The sequence below is a fragment of the Pleuronectes platessa genome, chromosome 1 (assembly GCF_947347685.1).
Source record: "Pleuronectes platessa chromosome 1, fPlePla1.1, whole genome shotgun sequence".
Classification (NCBI taxonomy): domain Eukaryota; kingdom Metazoa; phylum Chordata; class Actinopteri; order Pleuronectiformes; family Pleuronectidae; genus Pleuronectes; species Pleuronectes platessa.
The window spans coordinates 15351968-15374998 of record NC_070626.1 but is presented as its reverse complement, the minus strand read 5'-3'; the positions used below and the strand labels follow the sequence as shown (position 1 = coordinate 15374998).

Here is a 23031-nt window from a genome sequence, read left to right as displayed (position 1 = left end):
TTATCTCAATGATGTTTTAACATTGCTTTTACTTTTTTCTGAGGGAATGATTCATGGATTTTGATGAAATAAAAGATGATGTTCAATGCATCGACTTTATGGAGCTGCAGGAGAACGTCATGTGACACGTAAAGCCACGATCTGAATCTCCTCCATGTTAACTGTTGCTGTGGTGTTGCTCTGTTTAGCATAATTATTGTTGTTATACAGTCTTCTCATTGTGTTCATCAGCTTGTTTAATCTCCCCTGGTCTCTAGAGCGCAGTGTGAATAACAAGAGAACACCAGTAACCTTTAAGTTCTATGAAAAAATGTCTTTTGGTTGAAACATGTCTTGCAGTGTCCATGTTCATGAGAGAAAGCAGTGCAATTAAAAGAGAAGATGTCCCCCAGTTTAACAGTGGTTCACTGATACATGTTCGATAATGAGCAACAGTGGAGCTCCATAGCACAGAGGCTTTGACTCCGCAGGAAATATTCATTACTGACTTCATTGTATGACCAGCCTTCTGCTCTGGGTAAAACTTTGAAGTTGTACGTTAGAGGTTTCTATGCAGGAGAGGTTTTTCCGTATAAACCCTGATACATTTCTAAAGTAGATTGCATTATCATCACTTAATCTACGGAATATACAAAAATGAGCTTCAACTTGGCCGAAAGGGACATTGCATTGATAACAATCTTGTAAACAGCTGTGGGAGTAGCTACTCTGATGCACAACAAATACAGAATGTCAAACAACTGAGGGAAGAATCTTTCTCTTCCACTGCCAAATAGTCCACTACTCACTGTGTCTGCTGTTAGGTGATCAACATGTAGTATTAGTGAGCAGTGAGAAGCTGGAGCCTCCCCCGGAACTTTAATCAGTGTATGTTTTTGGCCAGAACACAGACCCCTCATTATTTTTTGTTATTGTGTGTGTGTGTGTGTGTGTTACATAAGACAGCTGTTCATGTGGTGATAATCAAATCATTCCCATGAGTGAATCAAGTAGAACTGAGGGTCTTACTCCTTGTGCATATCTCTCTCTCTCTCTCTCTCTCTCTCAACTACTCTCTTCTTCTGCTGTACTGCACATTTTCTACTTCCTCTCACTAGCTTCCTCTCTGTCCATCTCTCTCTCCCTTCACCTCACCCTTCTGCCTTTCCAGTATATTAATTCATTAAATAATACAGAGATAAATTATTTAAAGAGAAACAGTATTTTTTTTGTATTTTCAAAAGGGTACAAAGGCAAACATATTAGTTTGAGGTGGCAGCTGTAACAAAGCCACATTATTCCCATGATAACATTTTCTTCTTAACACCAGTATCAACTAAGCGGAGCCATCTAGTCTTATGAGTGACACTTTAACTCAGCTGTTGACACACTGAGCGTATACGGGTTAAAAGCTGCCTGAAATCAGCAATTGGAGTCAGGGGAAAACATATTGTTAACATATAATAATATGTTAAAGTTTCTTATTTACACATCAAATAGTTATGGAGTAAGATTTGTGTTTGTGCCCACCTGCTGAAATCAAGTCCTATAGTCTGTCGTTGTTGCCGTGTTTTAGGTCGCCACCACCTACTGAATGGAACGTCTCTATATTCGGCCTCTAAATGCTTCACCAGGCTCAGAGCTGCAGGTGAAAATGTCCCTGAAGACAGTTGTGAGACTGACCCAGAAAAAAAGCTCTGTGGAGCTGAGCAAGCTTATTTAGTTGCCATGATCTAGAAAAAAATCCACATTGGGTCAGTAATGTTTGTGATACATTTATTTTTGTTTTAAAAATGAGATACCGTCAGTTTACATCATTAATATCACTGCACTGAATCTGTACTACACCAAATGAGCACTGTGCTGCAGGAGGCTGCGTTCAGCTGACGTGGTCGACTCTGTTCTGCAGCCGTGTGTGTTGCTGTCCTCACAGAGCCGCTCAGTGTGCTTACATAACGACTGCTGCTCCTGTGGACCCAGAGTCAGTGGAGGGTGAAGAAGGACATAATGAGGCCTATTGGTGCGCACTGACAGCTCCACACTCAGCCCCACACTCAACCCTGTGACTCTGAGGCTGGACTACGACAGAAATCAGGGACAATGAAATAAGATCCCACAAATTTGTACTAACTTCAAGATTTCGTGGAAATTGAATTAACTTTAAGTTGAGTCTGGTTTAATAATGAATTAAACTAAACATTTACTATACATTAATAAACAATATAATTAATCAACTACATAACATTTAATTCTCACACATTAAACCTATCGTCATCGTAGGCAGCTTTTATAAACGATTTTATCATCACATATTCAATATACATTTTCTATATATGCCTGATTTGTTTTTTCATCTAAATCCAAGAATTATTTCCTTAGACTTTGGTGTAAATGTCATAAAAACACCCCTCACAATGTTTAATACAGGGGGAAGTAAATTCTGGATCCACCCCCTTAATCGAACCCCCTCTAAAAACCATCCACCTAGTTTCAACCAAAATGGATTCAGAAGTTTTTTGTATCCTGCTGACAGACAGACAGACAGACTTGAATCCATGACCTCCTTTGCAGAGGTGAGTAGCAGGTCCGTCTTCTGGTGGCACTGATAACGATCATGGTGTAATTTTATACGTGTCAGTAGTAGAGCAGTTAAATGGTTTCTGAAAGGAGTTGATTTTAAATTGTGAAGTGTCACAGGTTGACAGATTAAATCTAAAACTGAAGTTCCCACTCCAATTTCGGCAGAAGGAGGTTGTGTGCCCAAAGTTGACAATGTTAAAATCCCTTTTTTTTCAGACAGCCAATAATAATACAACAGTTTGTTCACTTTTAATGCCTTTAATTTGACTTAAGAAACCCTGAATAGAGAGAGTGCCACAGAGGCCAAAGTGAGTACAAACAGCAGGTGACAGACTCCAGTCTGAGTTCGACAGGCCATAAACTCAGTTAGCAGAGCAGCAGTCAACGCAGAAGGCTGCGGAAAATAAAAAGCAAAGACAAACTTAAAACACCCCTACACACACTAAGAAGGTAGACCAGTCTCTTTGCACATTATCCTCAAACAGAAAATATCAACATCAATTCAAGATTAAAAAACTGATTTGTTGATTGAATAAGACAAAATGAACAGAATGAGAGCAGGAAACAGCGGGGCTGACTAGTGACCTAGTCTACGTACAGTAAAACGCAACCGCAGATGAACATTTTTAATATCTGCTGTCACACGTGATCAAACAAACCCGGTGGATACCAACTGGTCCAAGATGACACAGCACACAGAGCTGCTCCAAACCTTTGTATAGTCACAAATGCATAAATTAAGAAATAAATATGACACTTTCTCGTTAATATTCAGAGCACCAGCGGGTGCTCAGAGTGGGAAAATAAACAGGATGCAGAGAGCAAAGAGAAAGCAGAAGACACCAAAAAAGTCCACCTACAACATAATTATACAGCTTCTACACATCATATCCTTGTATGGTCTTAATGGTGGATGTTTCTGCAGGGGGGTATTGAGAGAGGAGAGTGAATCTAGCAGGGTCAAAATGAAGAGAACGAAAATACAAGAGAGCAAATACTGTTCATCAGTGCTGACAAACATAATCCGCCAGTCTGCGTCACCTCAAAACACAGACATCCCTAAAATCCTCTAAACAGAAAAGTGAAGCAAGAAGAGGTGGAGGAGTTTGATGTGAAAAAAATAATTCATTACAGCTTTTTATTCCTCCCTCCATCTAGATTACTTTACACACATACTTGGATAAATAATTTGGCCTTAGCTGAAGTAAAAGCAAAGAAAAAAAACATCTATCCAAAAGACATGATCATCCCAGTGAGATTAAAAGATTTTAGTTCACATATGACAAAAGGCCCGAAGTTAAAAATCAACTCCAAAAGCTGCAGCATGTCAAGAGCCCTCAGCCATTTGTTAAGCATCTCTATGCTGTTACACCACACACACACACAAACAAACACACACTAAAAACAAAAGGTTACAGTGACTCATCCCAGAACAACACATCCTGAGATCTTCTGTCTACAGTGGTAAACTGACTCCAGATCAGAGCCACTGACAAAAATCTTCATTGTCACTTTATCCAATGTATTTCTATGCTGCCATCTGCTGGTGATGATGCCCTTAATGCCACTGAGACCAGACAGCTTACAGTCAGTGATGATAAAAGTGTTGTCACAATCTGTTCATCTTGGAGTAACACATATCCTGACAGTCAAGAGAAACACTAGCTTCTTTAAAGAAATTGGTAAACTGTGTCAGTGACTGAAAAATAATAAATCAAGCTGGGTGATTCTAGAGTAGAGACGAGGAACCTGTATATTTATGGTTGTATTGCTTTGTTAATTGCTCTTTAACTTCCTCTGATATTATAAATCATTACAGTCGAAGACCCAGAGCAAGTTTCATGACATCCTGTCTCCACTGTCTGAGAAAACAGGCTTTAGTTCTTTTTAAGTGTAAATATCACAAAGGTGCAAACTCCTGCACCGACTGAGCTTCCCTTTCCATCTGACGTCATCATTGAGCGATAACTATACAGCTCTAATTCCTATTTGAAGATTCAGACAACATAAGAAGAGGTATTATTATTATCATTAGTGCTGGTGTATATTCAAATATTAAGGCCTCTGTGTGAAACACAGTTTTCAGGGGTGTGTTGGTCGATGAAGGAACCATCAGACTTTGTGTATGTGACAAAAAGCAGCTTTTCTTATTTTGGTATGTTCTCCTCATTCGGATGTCTTGATTGAAGACATGCTTTCTTATTTCAGTTCAGTCTACATGCGACTATTTGCCGCTGAAGAGCTGCAGGTCGAGGCGGACCCACACCTCCCCAGTGGGAACCTCGTGCAGCAGCAGACGTCGCGTCACTGGTCCCTTGTTCTCCAACTCCTTTTTAATGGTTGCTACGGGAACCTCGGTCCGACCCAGGAAAACTGGTTCAGGAAAAGAAAAATCCAAGTTCATGTGTGTAAAGAACTGAATTTGGATAAAAATGCTCAGATGAAAATGAATAAATATTGGGTAAAAAATATATTTATCGAGATATTTTTAAAATGCACTTATGATATAACTACTACACAGATTTGTTAAATTTAGCCCTTTCTGGTTATTTTAACAAATCTATTACAATTTAATCTGGCAGCTGGGAGAACATATAGCAGGTAACTGACCATCTGGTGAAAACTGGTCTCTTTCAAAGACGGTGATGCAGAGGACGTCCTGGTAAATATCTCTGATGTGAAACTGACAGTTGAAGTTCCACTTGGGGTTCAGCGTGTCGGTCAGCGTCCTCGACGTGAAGATCTGAGCTCCCATGGTCACTTCACAGTAAGGGTTACTTTTACCTGGAGGAGGGACGGGAGAAGGATTGTGATAGTAGGTTAAGAAATTGGAGAAAGGAGGAGAGAAAAAGAAAGAAAGACGAGGAGAGCAACAGCAAAAAGGAGTAAAGGGAAGAGGAAAGAAAGCAGTTGAGTGCATACGCCCATCAAGCCCCAACAATCCTACACATGATTGTCTAGCTCTTAAACTACATAATTATTGTGTCATAATACATTATGGAAAAAAGAATAACTGCAGCACTCAGTACACACAGAGGCCTCACACAACTTAGGTGAACTGAGCAATGACAGAATAATACAATTAATGTGGGGCTTTAGATCATTAGATATTAAAGCAGCAAGGATTACACTATACTGCATTACATTGCAATCGGACACTGTTTACTGTTTTGCATTTTGCATATCACTTTTTACATCTTTTATCTTTTATATATTTTTATTCAGAAATGTTTATGTCGAAATAAATGTTACTTTGTATAGATATTGGAAAAAGTGAGTAAAGAAGAAGTAAACAGTGAGTTAATATATACTGGTTTTCTATTTTTCATTGCTTTCCTATGTATGTTGTATTTATTGCGTTTTTATGTTTCTATGTTAATTGTAAGCACCAATTACCAGAGCAAATTCCTTGTAGGTGTAAACCTACTTGGCAATAAAATACTTCTGATTCTGATTCTGATTGATCCCTGGATTCCAACGGTGTGTTTTTAAATACAGGAGTTTATTCAAGCTCACCGTTTGGTTTTCCCGCCTTGAGCTCAGTGGCTTCTAAGATGGTCACGAGGAGTCTGCCGATTCCACTTGTCTTCACAGACCGGGCTGCAAACACAAACAAACACACACACACACATTACTTTGAGATATCATCATATGTGTTGGCATCAGTAAAACTATGCGAGTCTCCACAAACCTTGATAAGCTTTTTCCCTTTTTCTCTTTTCTGTCTCAATAAACTCTTCAGACGCAGCCTTGATCTTCTGAACCCACGCCGTCCTGACAGCACAAACACAGTGTAAAAACACCAACAGACACACAACTTCTGTCTGTGTGTGTAGATATACAGTATATATGTGTGTGTGTGTAAGCATATACCGTTCATTGATGTTGTCAGTCCTGAGGATGTAGACTCTATCAATGTGTGAGATGTGGAAAATGGGCTCGTCACTGGAAGGATCAGGAAGCTTCACCAGAACCTCATTTAACAGCACAGGCTGCAGGACACACAAAGACAACAAAATGTCAACCATGGAAATATATAAACACACATAATAACATGGAAATGCTTGATACAGATCAGAATAATGAAAATATGAAGTCTCACATCACATTACCACCGTATTTGTCAGTGTGGGTGTGTGTGTGTGTGTGTTTGTGTCTTACCGGTTTGTACATCTTGAGCTGTGCATTGTTCTTGTTGCTGAACAGTTTATCGGGCCCAGAAGAGGTGAACTGTTTCGCTGCATACGTCAGGAGCAGGAAGTCATTGAAGAGGAAGGACCACAGCTCCTTGTTGCTCTTTGCCTTAAACATCTAGAAAGACATCACACAAACACATCACACAAAGTTCATCAACATCACAATAACTCGAGCCTGACAGCAATACTTTTGTAAATCCTCTCCCCTCAGTGATGACTCATGTAATATAATGAACTGTTCAGCAAACACTTGAGCTTTACTCACCTTACCACTGTGGAGTAACTTCCTGGGGCCTAAACAGTTGGTAAGAGAGTTAAAGACCAGGTTCTGTGGGAAAAAGTAGAAACAATTCAATGATATCTTTAATCTTTGGAACTGGGCATTATAGAACCTTGTGGTTATAAAAACGTATATATGTTAATCAAGCTAGTTCTAGTTGAGTGAATAAGGTTTAATACCTCTGCAGCACCATCACATTGCACGTGGGTCTGAATCCATTCCAGTCGGTCAGAGTTCTCCTGCTCTCTAACGCCCTCGTTCACCTGGTGAAGTTTTACATTCAGCGTCAAACATCATTTAAATAAACAGAAAAATATGTTTCATCCAGAATAAAGTGATGACTGAGTGTTTAAGTGAAGAAATGAACCTGTTGACAGAGTTCCTCCGCTCGCTCCAGCGCCTCTCTCAGAGGATCTCGATCAGCATGGCCCTCTGCAGTGCACTCCAGGATCTAAAACACACACAAGAATTTAATTACACTTTTTATTTTCCCTCATCACACAAAGTAGGTCCAATAATCGAACCACTTCACAAGTAGCTCAAACACACTCATGACCACGTTGTCATACATTTTTTATGTGCAGTGGGTAGCGTGTGATCCTCTGCATGGGTTTCAGCAGGAAGCTGGACAGCGGCATTCCCTTACACCTGTAGTCTGTAGCGATTTTCTGATGGGAATAAAAAACAATATTGAGAATAATATCAGCATCTTCTTTCTTCTTTCTTATGACAACAGAGAAATTGGAGATTTCAAAGAGCCAAGTGTGACACTTCTAAAACACTACATGCAAGTGAATTCCTCTCCTCTGTACCTTGAGGAAGGTCTTGAAGTCCGGCTCGTTGTCGGTGCGATTCTGGAGCAGCGTGGCTCCGTTGATTTGGCAGGAGCAGAAACGGATGTAAGGCTGCATGTGGGACAGCTCCGCGGCCAGTATATCTCCAATCATCTGCACCGGCATGTTGTCCCCACCCGTCTTCTTACGGACACGCAGAGCCCTGCAAACATGTACATATGTAAACACATGTAGCTCTATGTTTGTACACAACGGTAAAAACATTGCATTTAACATTAGATCAGAATGAGTGCTCCTTCTAGAGCCCATCCTCTTTGTTCATGAGACACCTACTTGAGAAGTTTGGTGTTGCAGGCCAGCAGCTCTTTCCAGTTGACAAAGAGCATGGACATCTCTGCATCATTTACCCGGCCTGACTCTGACATAGGCTTTTGGAAAACCTACACACACACAAATGACAGATTGTTAACACACTGTCAGGTATGAGATCAGGGGAACTTGAAGACACCCCGACACAATTGTATTTGGTCGACACACAAGTTTACCAGAGGGACATGTGTGTGAGTGTGAGTGTGTGTAAGCATCACCTCCAGCACTATATTCAAGTCCTCCACGTATCTCTCCTCGGTCTGTATCAGCTCGTGGATGTAACCCTGTCTCTTCTTCTCCTGAGGGCTCATTGAGTCCAGGCTGTTCAGGTCTGCACACCCTGCATGAGAGGAAGAACACACAAAAGGGCGGATGGTTGTATTAACTGTAACAAAACTACAGTTATACCACAGCAACATGTCACTGCACTTACTGCCCCCTGCTGGCGGCTCTAGCACAGAGAACTCACTCACACTAAAAAGCTGCTTTTAACTCTTCTTATTGCACCTTCTCATGTGTCATTACAGGAACTTTCAGAAAGAATGAGGAAGACAACACAAAAGGAAGGAGAAGAAGAACTGGAATGGACAAATAAATAAGAAACACTAGATCACCACACACTCCAACACACATACACTTACCTGATACCTGGTGCCCATTAGACCATTGTGAGGGTCCTGTAGAAACGGACTGGTTCTGGCTCACTGACCCTTCCCTTTCCTCCCCTTCTCCTCCTTCCCCCCACTCTCTCTCTTGCCCCAAAGGTTTAAAAAGTGAAATCTGTTCTGTAAAGTCATTGCTATGACTCAGAACCTGTCTGAGACAATCACACAATTTAAAATATTCACAAAGTCTTGTCCAACTTTCTCAATGTCTTTTTCTCTCCGTCTCTCCTGTTTGTCTCTTTGTCCTTCTGTGCGGTTATCTTCTAATTGCTGGTGTCAGAGAGAAACGTCTCCTGGACCAAATCTGTTTGTACCATAACAGGAAGAGGGATGTGTTCATTCTTTCTTTCTCACCCATTCAGTGGACGTTACCGTTCTCATTTTATATTTTCTATAATTTCTGACCCTAAAACAAGACCAAACTATGATTTCCAGGTCAAAAATCGAAGGCTGCAACAGTAAAACATTTAAGCCGATATTAAAAAGGGATAGAACTTATAATTTTATAAAGCCAAGGAAAAGGAGAGGAGAAGCAAAATTACAATTTTCTGAGTTGCAATTATTTAAGACTTAGTCGCACAAAAAGAGTTAAGCTGCTTGAAGAATAAGGGAGTGTCTGAATTTATGAAAAGAAACCGACGACAGACGAATTTTAATGAAGAAAAAAATGATGTAATCCTGAGTCTCACATATATCTGTTCATCTTAAATCGCATTTATTGTGTTGACTATATACACACACACGCACGCACACGCACGCACACGCACAGCTGAGCAAAGACATTAAATAGAGCAACACTTCTATGATCCCAAAGAAGTCTTTATTTGTAATGTTTTATTTCAGAATCCGAAAATATATTAATAGGCACATCTTCAAAAATAGTTTCCCCATCTTGTACCATAAATGTCTTTCATGTATACGCCCTCAAGTCAGTTGTGCTAACAGCCTTTGCTGTTGTGAACTCTTAATTCAACTTCACACTGTTTCACTTGAAATCCAAGTGAGGTCTGATAAAACTTCAGAATTAAAATTAAAGAGAACAGTGCAAACACATTAGCAGCAGTTTGGTTTGACTTAGTGTTCATCATTTTGTGTATTTATCATTTTTCATTTGATTGATGCGGTTTTACCTCAGTATTTATCAGACTGAGTAACAGATCCACAGATGAGACGCTTGCATAGATAATTATTGTTTACTTGAGGACCTGAAGAAATATATCCTATAATAATTATTTTTCAAGGTGCATTCACTTTCGGCAGACAAAACACAGTCATAACAGCAAAGCAGCATTCAGCTAATATAAGGTGCAGCAGCAGTTTCTCATATCACTGCAGGAGGCAAAGCTTGTGTCTGTCAGTGGTTGTCCTCACTTCAAAACTACTTCTGTCCCCATTAGTGATGACAGCTGACCCAGTTATGGCTTTTAAGTATAGATAAAATACTCCATTTTCTGTCTAGATAAAGTTGAACTGGTTTTCAAAAGGCATAAAATCAAAAGTTCCACTGCAAAATGGTTAAAGGCAACAGGTCAAATAGAGGGAAGGATTTTTAATGCTAAATCTAACCTTTTAGCAGACTGCCAACTCAAGTTTCTAACTTTAACTTGTGCTAAATCAAAATTGGTTCTATTATATTCATTTTAATATACTTATTTCGAGAATATAGCGGGCAAACTTGCTTCATGACTTGCTTCAAGCATTTTAATTAAATGCAGGTGTCTTGAGCATGAATGTGGTCTATCTCAAATTAAGAACAGGCTTCAAGGTTTGTGCATTATTCGTACTAACTCTATGAGAGAAAAAGGCCCAGAAAGTAACAGCAAAAATTGTCTGAACAATAGTGGGCTCTCTGTCAGCTAAGTTCCCAGGAGAGAGGAGAGAGTTAGACTGGAAATAAGGCATTAAACAAAGAGTGAGAAAGACAAAAGATACACATGAAAGAAAGGAGGGAGAAAAATAAGTGTATTACGGGGGGGAATGAAAGGAAAGATGAGGGAGAAGCCACAGAGAGACCCACTATTCCTCTGATTCAGACACATTTTTGTTTCTTTCCCTGTGTTCATGATCAAAAAGGCATCAAGGCTACAGGATAAACAAAAAAGCACCGAGAGTCATAAGAAATTTGGTTACATCCTGATTCATTCACATTCAGGGTTGGTTTGCATTTCTTTCCAGTTTACTCTCTAAGCTTCTTAGAACACACACACACATACAGACACACTCAATGGGAACGGTTAGTCGACAGGGAGTCCAGACTCTGCCCGTTCAGAGAGGAGTGTAATAGTGGGTCTCTCTGAAGTCAGGAGGAGTAGAGGAAGAAGAGGTGGTGGAGGAGGAAGAGGACTTTCTACCACCCTAGAAGGAGAAAGAGGAGAATGGAGAGACAGGAAGAGCGGGAGAAATACAGGTTGGGATGTGAGAGGGAGGGAAAAAGGCGAGATAGTCAGTGAGAAGACGGAATAAAAAGATGAAGAGATGGATGGAACAAAGAATATCAGTGATGGCAGATGGGGATTGCATCGTTGAACAGAAAGAATTAGTCACATGGAAGCAGAAGGTCTCTGTGTTTCCAACACTCACATTTCCTTCTATCTACAGTCATAATACGATTTTAAGTGTTTTTCCTACACTGCTGGCTGGGGTCGCAGTCCGCCGTGGTCATCTTAACGTAATTGGTAGGGAACAGGCCAGTGACCCCGTTGATCTCTCCTCTCCACCAATCAGGGTTGCTCTTGTCCATGACGTTGATCAGTTGACTTTTAGAAAAGCTCATTTCGTCCCCGTTGGCGGCGGTGTAGTCATATATGGCAATCACCTGACAGACTGAGGGAGGAGAAATGTTTTTACTCACAAATTATTTCATCGGATCACAATTGTAAATGTAGTGGACTCTTCACCTCTGGCTTTTACAAGACTTGTTAAAGAAGGTGTGTGTGTTACCTGGCTGGGGAGCTGGTGTGGACTTTCCACTGTTGGATCCCAATATTTTGATGTGAGAAGAAGGGAACCAGCCCTTTTGTCTCTTTTTACCACGGGCCTAGAGTCAGACACACACAAATGTGGATAATGAGGTTTTAACCAGAAAGCAGTGATACTGGCTGAGTTCAGTAAGGTCACACGTCAAAAAGGTTGGGAACCACCGCTCTAACAATGATAAAAGAGCTTCTGGCTGCTGCGCTGATGTGGTGCCACAGCTGGCGGCTGACCCTCTGTGGTTACCACCTACACAGGACTATAGACCAAAACAAACAGGTAAACAGCAGCAAACATTGACCTGTAGTTCTCCGAGCCACCAGCCAGTCGTGTTCTTCCCAAGGACGAGGACGAGCTGGCCGTTTTCCAGATTTAGCTGCTCAGGGCTAGTAGAGGGGTGGGCCTTGATCACTTGGCCAATCTCTGTGTTCACACACAAATAATTTAACAAGTTTTACATTTAAACTGTGCCAAAAAGTTGAAAAGGAGAGTTGCGTTCTTGTATTTGAGTCAGTGGCAGATGTATTATCAAAAAAAGATAGTTTGTTTACCTTGCTTCTTCTTTCCTGATATGCTCGATGTCTGAAATTATACAAATTGTGAATCTTTATTACTTCGACAGAACCACATTATATATTGGCTTATCCCATGTGTGTTCAATGAGTTCTTACATCGGTCTCTTTGGGTTTGACATAGTTGCTGGGGAACACGCCTATGCGGTCACCTATCGAGCCGCTCCACCACTCTCCGTCTCTCTTGCTCACCAGGATCATGTCCCCTTCTTTAAAGGTTAAATCACCAGGCTCCGGAGACTCATAGGTGTACAATGCCAAATATTCTGGAGAGGAAGACAACACATGAGCAAAAGATACAAAATACAAAATATTATAGTTAGAAGCTTGACTGGAGAATTAAGGAGAATGAAGATTTCAAACTCAACAACACAGATAAAGAGGTTATAGGCTGTACGTTCTTTTCAGAATAGACTATAAAAGGCTAATTTCCTTCTCTTAACAATAAGGATTTCATTACAAACATGTAATTTATGTATTTCAATGGGAAATACAGATGTAAGTATGACAACTCAATGTCAGGATGGCACTAGTATAAAATGCCATGTGCGCACCTTCAATAACCTGGAAAACATAAGGTAAAGGTATCCAACAGCAACACACTATGAGAGTAACATATATATAAATTATGAATGTAAATATCAACTGAACTGCATTAGGATAATATAAATGTTAGTGCACCTTCAGGCTGCAGACTGTCACTGGAATCTGTAGCATCAGGAGGGGAACTCTTTAGGCTATAAACACAAAAAAAGACATTACATTGGAATATTTATTCATTTTAAGCATCCTGGAACATCCACCTCTTACATTCTCATTTCATCTTTAAGTGCTCATCTGTGTTTGGATCAAGAGGCTGTTTCTGCCACTGCAGCAGTAGAAAAGGCTGAGAAGTAGCATGAGAATCTGAGGGACACATCAGTTTGTCCAGGTTTTCTCCCTGGGTTGTGTAAATATTGAATGTGATTTTTCAACTTTGCCAGAGTCCTCCTCAGTAGATATCTGAATAACTTCTTCTATTCAGTTCTTAAGGAGCAGGGGTTGATCTCAAAGCTGCTACCTGATATCTGAGCCTTTCATCTGGTGAACTATTTTTTATGTGGTCTCTATTCACACCTCAGGGCTGAAGGTTGGAATGTGCATGATTCACTACATTTAAGAGTTTTACCTTCAGACTCCAGCCTGAGGCTACATCCATACTATCACATCTTTGCTTTAAAATGGCGTTAAAAAACTAAAACCATCTGTGTCCACACAAGCAGCTCCATGTCAGTAACATGAAACCCCATATCACGTGACCAGGCTAGTAAACTGGGCATGTGTGTGTCGGTGTTAACAGGAAGTAGATGTTCTACTCTTCATTTAGATGGTTGATTACAGATAAAACAGCAAAGTCAGATGAGGAATTTCATATATTGGATTGACAATGAGGTGAAACTTCTACAGACATAATTGTTAATGTTCTTGATTCACTGCTGGCAGTCAAATCATGACGGAAAGAGAAAAACAGTAAGCTAATGAGAGTCACATTGTTTGAACACATCTCATCATTTGTCCATCCAGACTACCATGCAGGGGCCAGTAGCGTTTCATTTTAGGCATAAACGTAGCAACTGGGATGCATTTTCAAACTAAAATGTAGGAGTGGGGGTGTAGCCTCAGCTTTGCCTTCACCTCCCAGTTTGGTATAACACCAGCTGAAATCATTATGTGTTCCTACAGACACGTGTAGTTTTTTTGTCATTTTAGTCAAAAGTCTATTATAATATTGTATTTTACCATTATCTGATGAAAAACACTGGTAGAATGTGTAACTACTGGTCACACCTACTCTTGTGTATTATCAAGAATCTGGTGACACGATTCGAATCTTGATAAAGAGATTACGATTTAATATATAACAATATTCAGAAATTCTGTGAGCAAGATAATATCTTGCCAATTTTCAAATCTAATTTTAGTAAAATTGCCAAAGTACAAAGAACACATTATGTCATGCATAAATACATTGGAAAGGAAGAGTCAAATGACACTGACACCTTGGGATCTGGTGTTTAAACACAACACAGAATGAACTACTGCCATAAATCTTTGAAAGTAAACTCCTGATTTTAAATTTGTGCTTTTGAGAATTAATAGTGTCACAAAACATAATATCACTATCGTATAAAATTATTTTCTTACAACCCTTGATACTCTGAAAGCTCACAGGGCTCCTTGTATGCTGCTAAATTTGTGTAGTGTGTGTGTGTGTGTGTGTGTGTGTGTGTGTGTGTGTGTGTGTGTGTGTGGCTCTTTAGTCTTAAATACTGTAGGGGCAGTCTTGACACAGCAGATTCCTCATCAATAAGTGGAGAATAAACTATTTTTGAGGAATGAATGCCTGACATACTTGAATTATTACAACACCTGTAGTAACATTCCCATAATCATGTGACTGGAGCTTGTTTTGACGATTCCCTACATCTACAACAGTATGTTGGTTTGGAAAGTAGAACAAAGGTATGTATGTGTACTTAGTTTATGTTCATTTCGGCACACACAAGTTACGCTAAACTACTTTGAAAGCTTACGTTTTCCTCTATTATCCAATTCAAGTCCTTAAGAAATTATCAAAATAGATAAGGCTTGCAATTTAACTTAGGAAGTGAAACTAATGAAACACTTTCAGTGAAAATTCTGGTGCTTTGTTTCCTGAATAAGTAAGTGCCGAACAAATGGAGAAACAGACTTACTCGGAACTCTCCTCTTCTCCCAGCAGTGTCACGTATGTCTTCGGGAACCAGCCCTTTTCCCCGCTCAGCTCTCCCAGCCACCAGTTCTCCTGCTGCTCCAGCACCTGAATGACATCGTCCTTGTTGAAGTTCAGATGGTTGTCCGTCTTTGCTGTCCACGAACACAGGGCCTGGGCGAGCAGGTTTCCTACCACCTTCTAAGAGAAGCATAGGAACAAAGAAAGCACAGGGAACATTTGTAAGTGATTGTGTGCAGATAATAATCATATTATGGTAATAAAAATGACCATAGCTGCTCCTGTGGTATAATCTCTGTAAACCTCTCACCTGTCCTTGTGTCTCCAAGGGTGCAAGGTTTGGAGAGTGTGTTGGTGTGAAGGCAGACTTGGTGCCTGCTGCTTTGGCAGCCTCAAGCACATTGGAAAGCTGTGATTGGAGCGGCACTTTAGTTGGAACAGCAGCAGCAACAGCAGGAGAAGCAACAATGTTATTAGAAGCGTTTGATGGGGTCCCTCTCTCGACGTAGCTCTCTGGGAACCAACCCATCTTCCCTAGTTTGCTGCCATACAGCCAACCCTCCTCCCGCTCTGTCGTCTCATCAACCTGACAAACGGAGACAGATACGTTTGAGAGAAGAGAAAAAAGTGAGGAAGAGGTAGGGAAAAAGTTCTAACTTGGGTTTTAAGGACATAACTTTCATTCTAACCTCAATGATATCATCTGCATTGAAGCTGAGCTCTTCGTTGGTTCGTGCAGTGAAAGAGTAAAGCGCTTTAAAGGAAGTGAGAGCAGCAGATTTCCTGTGATGTGTGGCCCTGGGTTGTCCACCTGAAACAACATCAAAAGTGGTTTTGTGACTAAATACAGGAAGACACTACATTTTACCACAAATAAGTTCTATAATTTGTGTGTGTGTGTGTGTGTGTGTGTATGTCTCACCTTTCCTCTCCTCCAGTCCTCTCAGCAGATTTGTCAGTTTCTCCGTAATATCCAGCTTCCCTGATCCACTCGGCTGCTGCTGCTGACGAGATGCCTCCTCCTTCCTCTTTCTATCATCCTCGGTTTTCCTCCTTTCCTCTTCCTCCTTCTTTCTACTCCTCTCCTCATCCCCCCTCTTTCTTTCCTCCTCACGCCTCCTCCTCTCCTCCTCCTGCTGCTGCTCCTGCTGAAGCCTTCTCCTCTCTTCATCCCTCTTTCGCCTGTCCTCCTCCTCTCTCCTCTTTCTCTCCTCCTCATCAAGCTTTTTCCTCTCCTCTGAATCTCGGACAGCAGCCTCAGCCGCCCTCTGTCTCCTCCTCTCCTCCTCCTCCCTTTCCCTCCTGCGCTCCTCATCTCTCCTTTCCGCCTCTAACCTCTTCCGCTCCTCCTCATCTTTCCTTCTCTTCTCCTCTTTTCTCCGCTCTTCCTCCAGTTTCCTCCTTTCTTCCTCTAGCTTTCTCCTTTCCTCCTCCAGCTTTCTCCTCTCCTCCTCCTGCCTCTGTCTCTCCACCTGCCTCTGACGCTCCTCGTCTTCTTTTTTCTTCCTCTCCTCGTCTTCTCTTTTCCTTCTCTCCTCCTCTCGTTTCTTGCGCTCTGCCTCTTCTTTTGCTCTGAACTCTCGCTCGGCCTGGTCTTTTGCAGCTCTGATCAACGCCTGTCTCTCCCTCTCCTCCTCCTCCCTCTGTTTGGCCTCTTTCTCCTCCTGGAGTTTCCTCTGACGCTCCTCTTCATCCTTCTTCAGCTTCTCCTGCCACTGACGCTCCTTTTCCATCTTAATACGTCTGAGAGTATGAAGCAAACATTGACAATATTGTCAAAATGTGTACATCAAGATGAAATATACGTGTTTTCACACTTGTTTCGGTTATAAAATTTAAAACTAAACATGTGTTAAAGCAAAATACCTTTGAGCTTCCTCCTCCTCCCTCCGCCTCCTCTCCTCCTCCTGGCGTTTCCTCTCCTCCTCCTGCTCCTTCCTTCGAATCAGCTCACGTCGTTTGTCCTCTTTGACGCTCCGTAGTTTCTCTAATGACACCTGCTGCTTCCTCTGGCTTTCTCTCAGTTCCTGACATTAACAGAAAATTTGCAAAGTTTTACTAGCGAAAGATATGTGGCTGAATTTACAAATGAGTATACCAGACAGATATAAGGGGCAGAAGGGTAGACACACAAGCATGGACAAACACATGGCAAGCACAAAGGTAACTAAAAATGTGCTAATTTTGGTGAGACAATGTAAGAGAGAGGGAGAAAAAAAAGACAGTTCAAATTATAGGAGAGAACTTGAGAAGCCACAACAGCACGGAAAAGAGTTGTGTTTGATCTGAGAAATATGAGCAGGTCAAAGAACAATAGAAAAGACTGAGAACAACACTGAGACCTAAAGCTGAAACCTTTAGTAGGTAGAAGAGGTTACGGAGGCAGGCCAGCAGACAGAAGACAGCCTGAAGCATAGAGTCCTCAGATCCCACATACTGTAAAGTTGGGGAGTTGGGATATGAGACAGGTGAGAAGGAAGAGAGGAACAGGTTCCAGCATAAAGATGAGCAGGAAATTTCCAATGGATAAGAAAGGAGAGAAGTCCAGACGAGAGGGAGAGAAGATAAAGATAATAGAGGATTAAAATTAGTATCTGAAGGAAAGAAAGAGTTATGAAGGAGAGGGATGATTGTAGGAGAGAAACGAGGCATTAAGGGCAAGACAGCAACAATAGGTTAAAACAACGATAGAAAAATCTGTAAGTATAAAACAGGACAAAGCTTCAAATTACCAATACCATCATGTTCATCTTATGTACTCCTCATAGTTTAGATACTTTCAGTGAGCGTTTAAAATGCCTGCATACCTTGACACATGCTCCATGTCATCGTTGGTTCAAACAGGCTTGGTGTCAGTGCTTAATTTGACGTGTTGTTAGAAATTATGTCATGTTCTGCTAGTTAAACTATTCTATGCTTGTGAGTAATTCCTACCTGCATATCTTTATTATAATGTTCCATCTCAGCCAGTTTGGCAGCAGTCTCTTTCTCCAGAGTTTGCAGATGATCTTGCAGTTTCATACAGGTCCCTTTTTTCTCAGAAACGCACACCTTCATGGTGGACACGGATGACACTACAAACAGATTTAATACAGTTAAACAAGACAGAAACTTCCCAGAGCAAAAGAGTGTAATGATACTTCTAAAATATAAAAACCCTATATTGTAAATTAATATAAGTTTTCACAATTTACAGTGATATATATATATATATATATGTAACTACTGTGTTTGTACTGTTGTTGCTTAGCTTTTCACTTTAATCTATCAGCACTGACCAGGCAGGTTATTCAGAGTCATGTTTTTGAGTTTCTCTTTGAGTCTCTTCTGCTCCGGAGTCAGCTGGGACAACTTCCTCTGGTACTCCTGAACAAGAGGAAAAGCATCAAAAGAAACAAGAAATATGTCAGTGGAGGAAAATATTTGGGGTAAGACACTGAACACTCTCTCAAAAAGTAAAGATCAAACACACATAAAACACACAAAACTGTTATGGCTACTTTGCCACAATAAAACAGTGTCAGGAAAACATTGGCAAAATAAAAGTCAAACACACACACCTCTAACTGTTTTTGTATGCTGTTAATGTCCTGTTGGCGTGACTCTTTCCTTTGATTGGTGAGATCCAACTCCGTCCTCTTAAGCTTATTCTTATTATGAATGTCACGCAGCCGGTCTGAGATCTGACGATGCTTGTTACCCTGAGGTAGAGTGAGACAGAAAGACAGATGAACATGAGAGAAACTCAATGATGGGAGAGATGATAGGACATCAGGACAAAAGAGAGTACGTCTATGAGAGTTGATAAATTATCTCTTCACCACTCACCACAGCCTCCAGCTCCATCTCCAGAGTCCTCTTCTTAGCTTTCAGTCTGATGATATCATCCTGCTCCTGCTCCTTCTTTATCTGGAGCTCTCCTCGCTTCCTTCTCTCCCACTCCTCCTTCCTCTGTCGCTCAAGCTCCCGCTGTGCAGCCTAGAGTTAGCATAGTCACAAAAGATATTAAGTTAATATATTTGCACAAAAGTGTGTACAAATATATTACAATTGAAGAAGGTAATATTAATGCAACTCGTTTTACATGTACAAAGAGTAGCTAAACAATTTCTTACCTCCTTTCTTTCTATCTCCCTCAGTCGCTCTTCTTCTTTCTGCCTCTCGAGCTCCTTCTGTCGCTCCAACCTTCTCTCCTCTTCTTTCCGCCTCCTCTCCTCTACCTCCCTGGCTTCCCGCTCTCTCTTTTCTCGCTCATCTCTCTCCTTTTGAGCACGCCGCTCAAGCTCCCTCCTCTCGGCTTCCTGCAACGCCAGTCGTCTTTTCTCCAGTTCTGCGTTCCCTCGCTCCTGGTTGGCTTTGAATCTATCCTCAAATGACACTGGGTAGATAGGTAATAAAGTTTTATGGGTGACAGTGATTTCTGTTTTAAAGTGTAAATCAGCAGGAATTTACAATTTAAAAAAAAATTAAGATAACTTATTTCAGTTTATCCACAGAAAGTGGATCAAACCAGTATAAAACACAATCTTTCTAGCTTACCATAATTATACAGGTTAATATAATTATAATTGTTTTGGAGACTCCGGGATTTCTAAATAGCTCTTAGCCATGAACCCAACATTAGCTAGTACATGCTTTAAAACAAGCTGTGACTGTGTACAAACCCAACCACAAAGTGTTTGACCCTTTACTACATATAATTAAATATATTCTTCCGACTGGATGTGGTTAAGCCTGCTGAAAGTGGCTACTGTGTATTTAACAACAATGTGTGCATGTTTAGTTTATGTTAGATGTACAAAAATAAAAAGAGGATGCAGCCACAGAGCCATGACCCATAGCCATTGATTATACTGAGGGATCTGTGGTGATTATCTTATTTCAGTCTCACAATATCTTAGTTCTTAGTAATGGAGATAGTGTGGACGTAAGAGTACTGACGGTTGCTCTGGACTTTCTGTGGAGGTTCGATGCCGAAGTCCTCAGTCATAGCTGCATAGAGAGAAGAGCTGGATCCATTCACTGCCCCCCTGCAACAGTTCAAATGACTTGCTTGAATATACAAAATTGACATTATTCAAAACGGTTACTTTGAAGAGGTCATTTCAACACACTTGTTGAATTGAGTCATATGTGTGCACATACCTCTGTGAGGGTGGCACCAGCTCACTTGGTAGTATGAGCGGCAGTAGTAGGCCGGTCTTTGCCATGTCAACCAGATGCATTGCCAGAATAAACTCCTCAGCCTTCAGCTTGCCATCCTTATCCACATCTGCTAAAGTCCTGCACAAAGGTTAGAAAAAAGAATTAACTGTCGAATCACATACAAGTGAGGAAAGTATTTTAAGATTAGTGGAATTATTAGTGGGAATATTTAGCACTGAAATACAACCAAGATTGTCAGTATATTTACGACTGTGGTCAGCAGTTATTTTCATCTCAATTATGTTGGATGTGCACTGGTTTAATTAATGTTAACAACCAACCTCTACTTATAAACTACCTATGGATTTGGATCTCAGGTCTGTAGTCAGGAGCAAAAATCATTAGCTGCAGCAAAATGTAGCTTTACTATATAAAAGCACACATATATTGTCTGTTGATCACAGAGAGGTTATCTTTGAACTGTATTACCGGATATTTCATTAGAAACTGTGGATTTTACAGATTCCTTCTTAATCAATTTTGATGGATTAAGATTAAGATGTTGCCATTAAGATTTAATTGCATATAAAATATTACACTATGAAGAGTTCTCTTTTACAGAAACTGTATTTCCTAGAAGTTTATAATAAGAATTGACTCAATTATAAACATTGTTCTTTATAAGACACACTCACAGACGCACACACACACACGCCCACACTTACCAGATGGAGGCCAGCTGTGTCTGAGTCAGCATCGTGGTTGCCATGGCACCTCTCACCTGCTGACCTGCCAAAAAAAGGGACAAATGTCAGAGCATATGTAGAGCACAGATGTGTGGGTGGGGTGGAGTAAAGCAATAGACTAAAGGGAGGACAAGGGTGTGGTGAGGTTTGTACCAATTAACTAAATGTAAAAATGTGGCAGGTGTACCAAGAGAGCAGTCTTCATCACTAACTGGGTTCAGGTTACCAGATGTTTTGACTCTGTTTTGTAAGCTTAGGTTGAATGGGAAACTAAATGGAAAGATGATGAATGAGGGACTGTGGCAGCTTGAACAGTCAGCATTATGTTAATTTAGCAGACAGCTCTCGATCAACTTGTTTGAGGACTATTGAGCTGTATCCAATCATCTACAAAGACATTTGGCTGAGAGCTCTAAAAAACTAATATAAATAGTCCTTCATATCACTTATTTAATGTGCTGGACCACATATAATGTGGTCCAGCACATCACATTAGACATTACATTACATTTCATTTAGCTGACGCTTTTATCCAAAGCGACATACAATAAGTGCATTCAACCCCGAGGGTACAGACCCAGGACGACAAGAATCAAGAAAGTACAATTTCTTGAAAATAAAGCAAAACTACAAAGTGCTATAAGTAAGTGCCATTTAAGTGCTACTATTTAGACAATAGTGAACGTCATAAGTTACATCATGCAAGAGGGAACAGGTCCAGCGAGGCTTGCAGTATGAGAATGAAAAGCCAACTACATACTTGTGTGTGTTGAAAAACTGCCCCTGTGTCTCAACACACCCGCATCTGGTGTAGACACAGTGTACACTTCCAAGAGGGAGGCTTTCATTATGAAATAATCAGCGACTGTTCTTGAACGTCCACGCCTGCATTTCACGCATAGTTTGGTTCTCAGTAATATACACTGCACATACACACTCCACAGACACACACTGCGCGCACACACATCCCGTACCAGTGAGGTGTCCAGTCATCTGTTTATCCAGACCGTTGAACTGCTGTCTGTATTTAAGTCTAGAGGCATGTGGCACGGCCCAGTCACTGGGACCAGCAGCCATCGGTGACATCACAGAGGGGGATGAGGAAGCGGAGCTGAAGGACAAACTGTGACAAAAAAAAAATACAAACAAAGTAAAACAAACTACAGGAAAGTCTTTGTGCGTTTACGTTCATTAAAAAAAAGAGTTTAACATTAGTAACAAGATGCAGTTATTTTTCAAGGATTCATAGATCTTTAAAATTTTGTACAAGTGTGTGCGAGTGTGTGTGTTTTACCTGCTAGATCCCAGGTCCAGAAGTGATGAGGCCTTGTTTATACCAGCAGGAGAAGAGGACATTCCTAGTGGAGAGGAGTAGTTGGACAGAGATAGAGGAAGACCTAAAACACAAAGGACAAGCATGTATCAATTACAAAAATTAAACAGTACTTTGCAACATTTTTAGGACCTACCACCTAAACACAATTATGATATATTCCTAATATATATTATCAGAGCAGGGCATTCCTCCTCAGTAGAAACATGAAGCAAGTAATATTTAGGAGACAGATGGATGTATTCAATCATACTGCACAGGATCCGGATGACTTCTTTCAGAATAGTGACAGATACACTATAGCAGAGATATAAAGAGGAAAGGAAATAGATGGAGAGATAGAAATGAGAATCGTGTGTACCAGTTGCCAAAGGTCCAGTTGGCATTGGTTGGAGAATTCCCATGGTGCCATTTGGCATTGTGACATTTCCCATGGTGGGCAACAGGGGTCTGGTATTGGTGGAGGCTATGAGAGGGCTCAGGCCTGTTGCCATAGGAGCCAAAGGGGTGAGGCCAGTCATTGGTGTCAAAGGTGAGAATCCAGGGGTTGCCAAGGAGAGAGGAGTTAACATGCTAAGGTTTGTTCCAGGTCTCATGGACATGTTTGACATCGAACCAATACCTAGGACACAAACAGGTACAGGCAT

At 40.8% G+C, this 23031-nt stretch overlaps 1 protein-coding gene across 2 annotated transcripts in view; it reads right to left on the bottom strand.

Moving 5' to 3' along the window:
- Positions 1-2797: 2797 nt before the first annotated feature.
- The window catches only part of itsn2b (intersectin 2b), a 30451-nt gene continuing 10217 nt past the window's right edge, over positions 2798-23031 (bottom strand). The window contains exons 6-40 of one of the 2 annotated variants that reach the window (XM_053417759.1): positions 22746-23006; positions 22346-22448; positions 22026-22174; positions 21031-21094; positions 20306-20443; positions 20102-20190; positions 19276-19538; positions 18989-19138; positions 18721-18861; positions 18439-18526; positions 18095-18234; positions 17027-17187; positions 16083-16903; positions 15850-15971; positions 15471-15746; positions 15144-15340; positions 13090-13145; positions 12508-12674; positions 12388-12418; positions 12138-12259; positions 11804-11900; positions 11492-11686; positions 8417-8538; positions 8163-8269; positions 7848-8031; positions 7605-7703; positions 7403-7486; positions 7215-7298; positions 7021-7083; positions 6721-6870; positions 6433-6551; positions 6251-6333; positions 6076-6159; positions 5170-5343; positions 2798-4932 (exon numbers count right to left, since the gene is read on the bottom strand). In XM_053417759.1, coding sequence (XP_053273734.1) covers positions 4784-4932; positions 5170-5343; positions 6076-6159; positions 6251-6333; positions 6433-6551; positions 6721-6870; positions 7021-7083; positions 7215-7298; positions 7403-7486; positions 7605-7703; positions 7848-8031; positions 8163-8269; positions 8417-8538; positions 11492-11686; positions 11804-11900; positions 12138-12259; positions 12388-12418; positions 12508-12674; positions 13090-13145; positions 15144-15340; positions 15471-15746; positions 15850-15971; positions 16083-16903; positions 17027-17187; positions 18095-18234; positions 18439-18526; positions 18721-18861; positions 18989-19138; positions 19276-19538; positions 20102-20190; positions 20306-20443; positions 21031-21094; positions 22026-22174; positions 22346-22448; positions 22746-23006 — 5333 coding nt within the window. In that variant the 3' untranslated portion in view covers positions 2798-4783. The remainder of the gene's footprint in view (positions 4933-5169; positions 5344-6075; positions 6160-6250; positions 6334-6432; positions 6552-6720; positions 6871-7020; positions 7084-7214; positions 7299-7402; positions 7487-7604; positions 7704-7847; positions 8032-8162; positions 8270-8416; positions 8539-11491; positions 11687-11803; positions 11901-12137; positions 12260-12387; positions 12419-12507; positions 12675-13089; positions 13146-15143; positions 15341-15470; positions 15747-15849; positions 15972-16082; positions 16904-17026; positions 17188-18094; positions 18235-18438; positions 18527-18720; positions 18862-18988; positions 19139-19275; positions 19539-20101; positions 20191-20305; positions 20444-21030; positions 21095-22025; positions 22175-22345; positions 22449-22745; positions 23007-23031) is intronic. The other variant, XM_053417769.1, reaches the window with a different exon arrangement.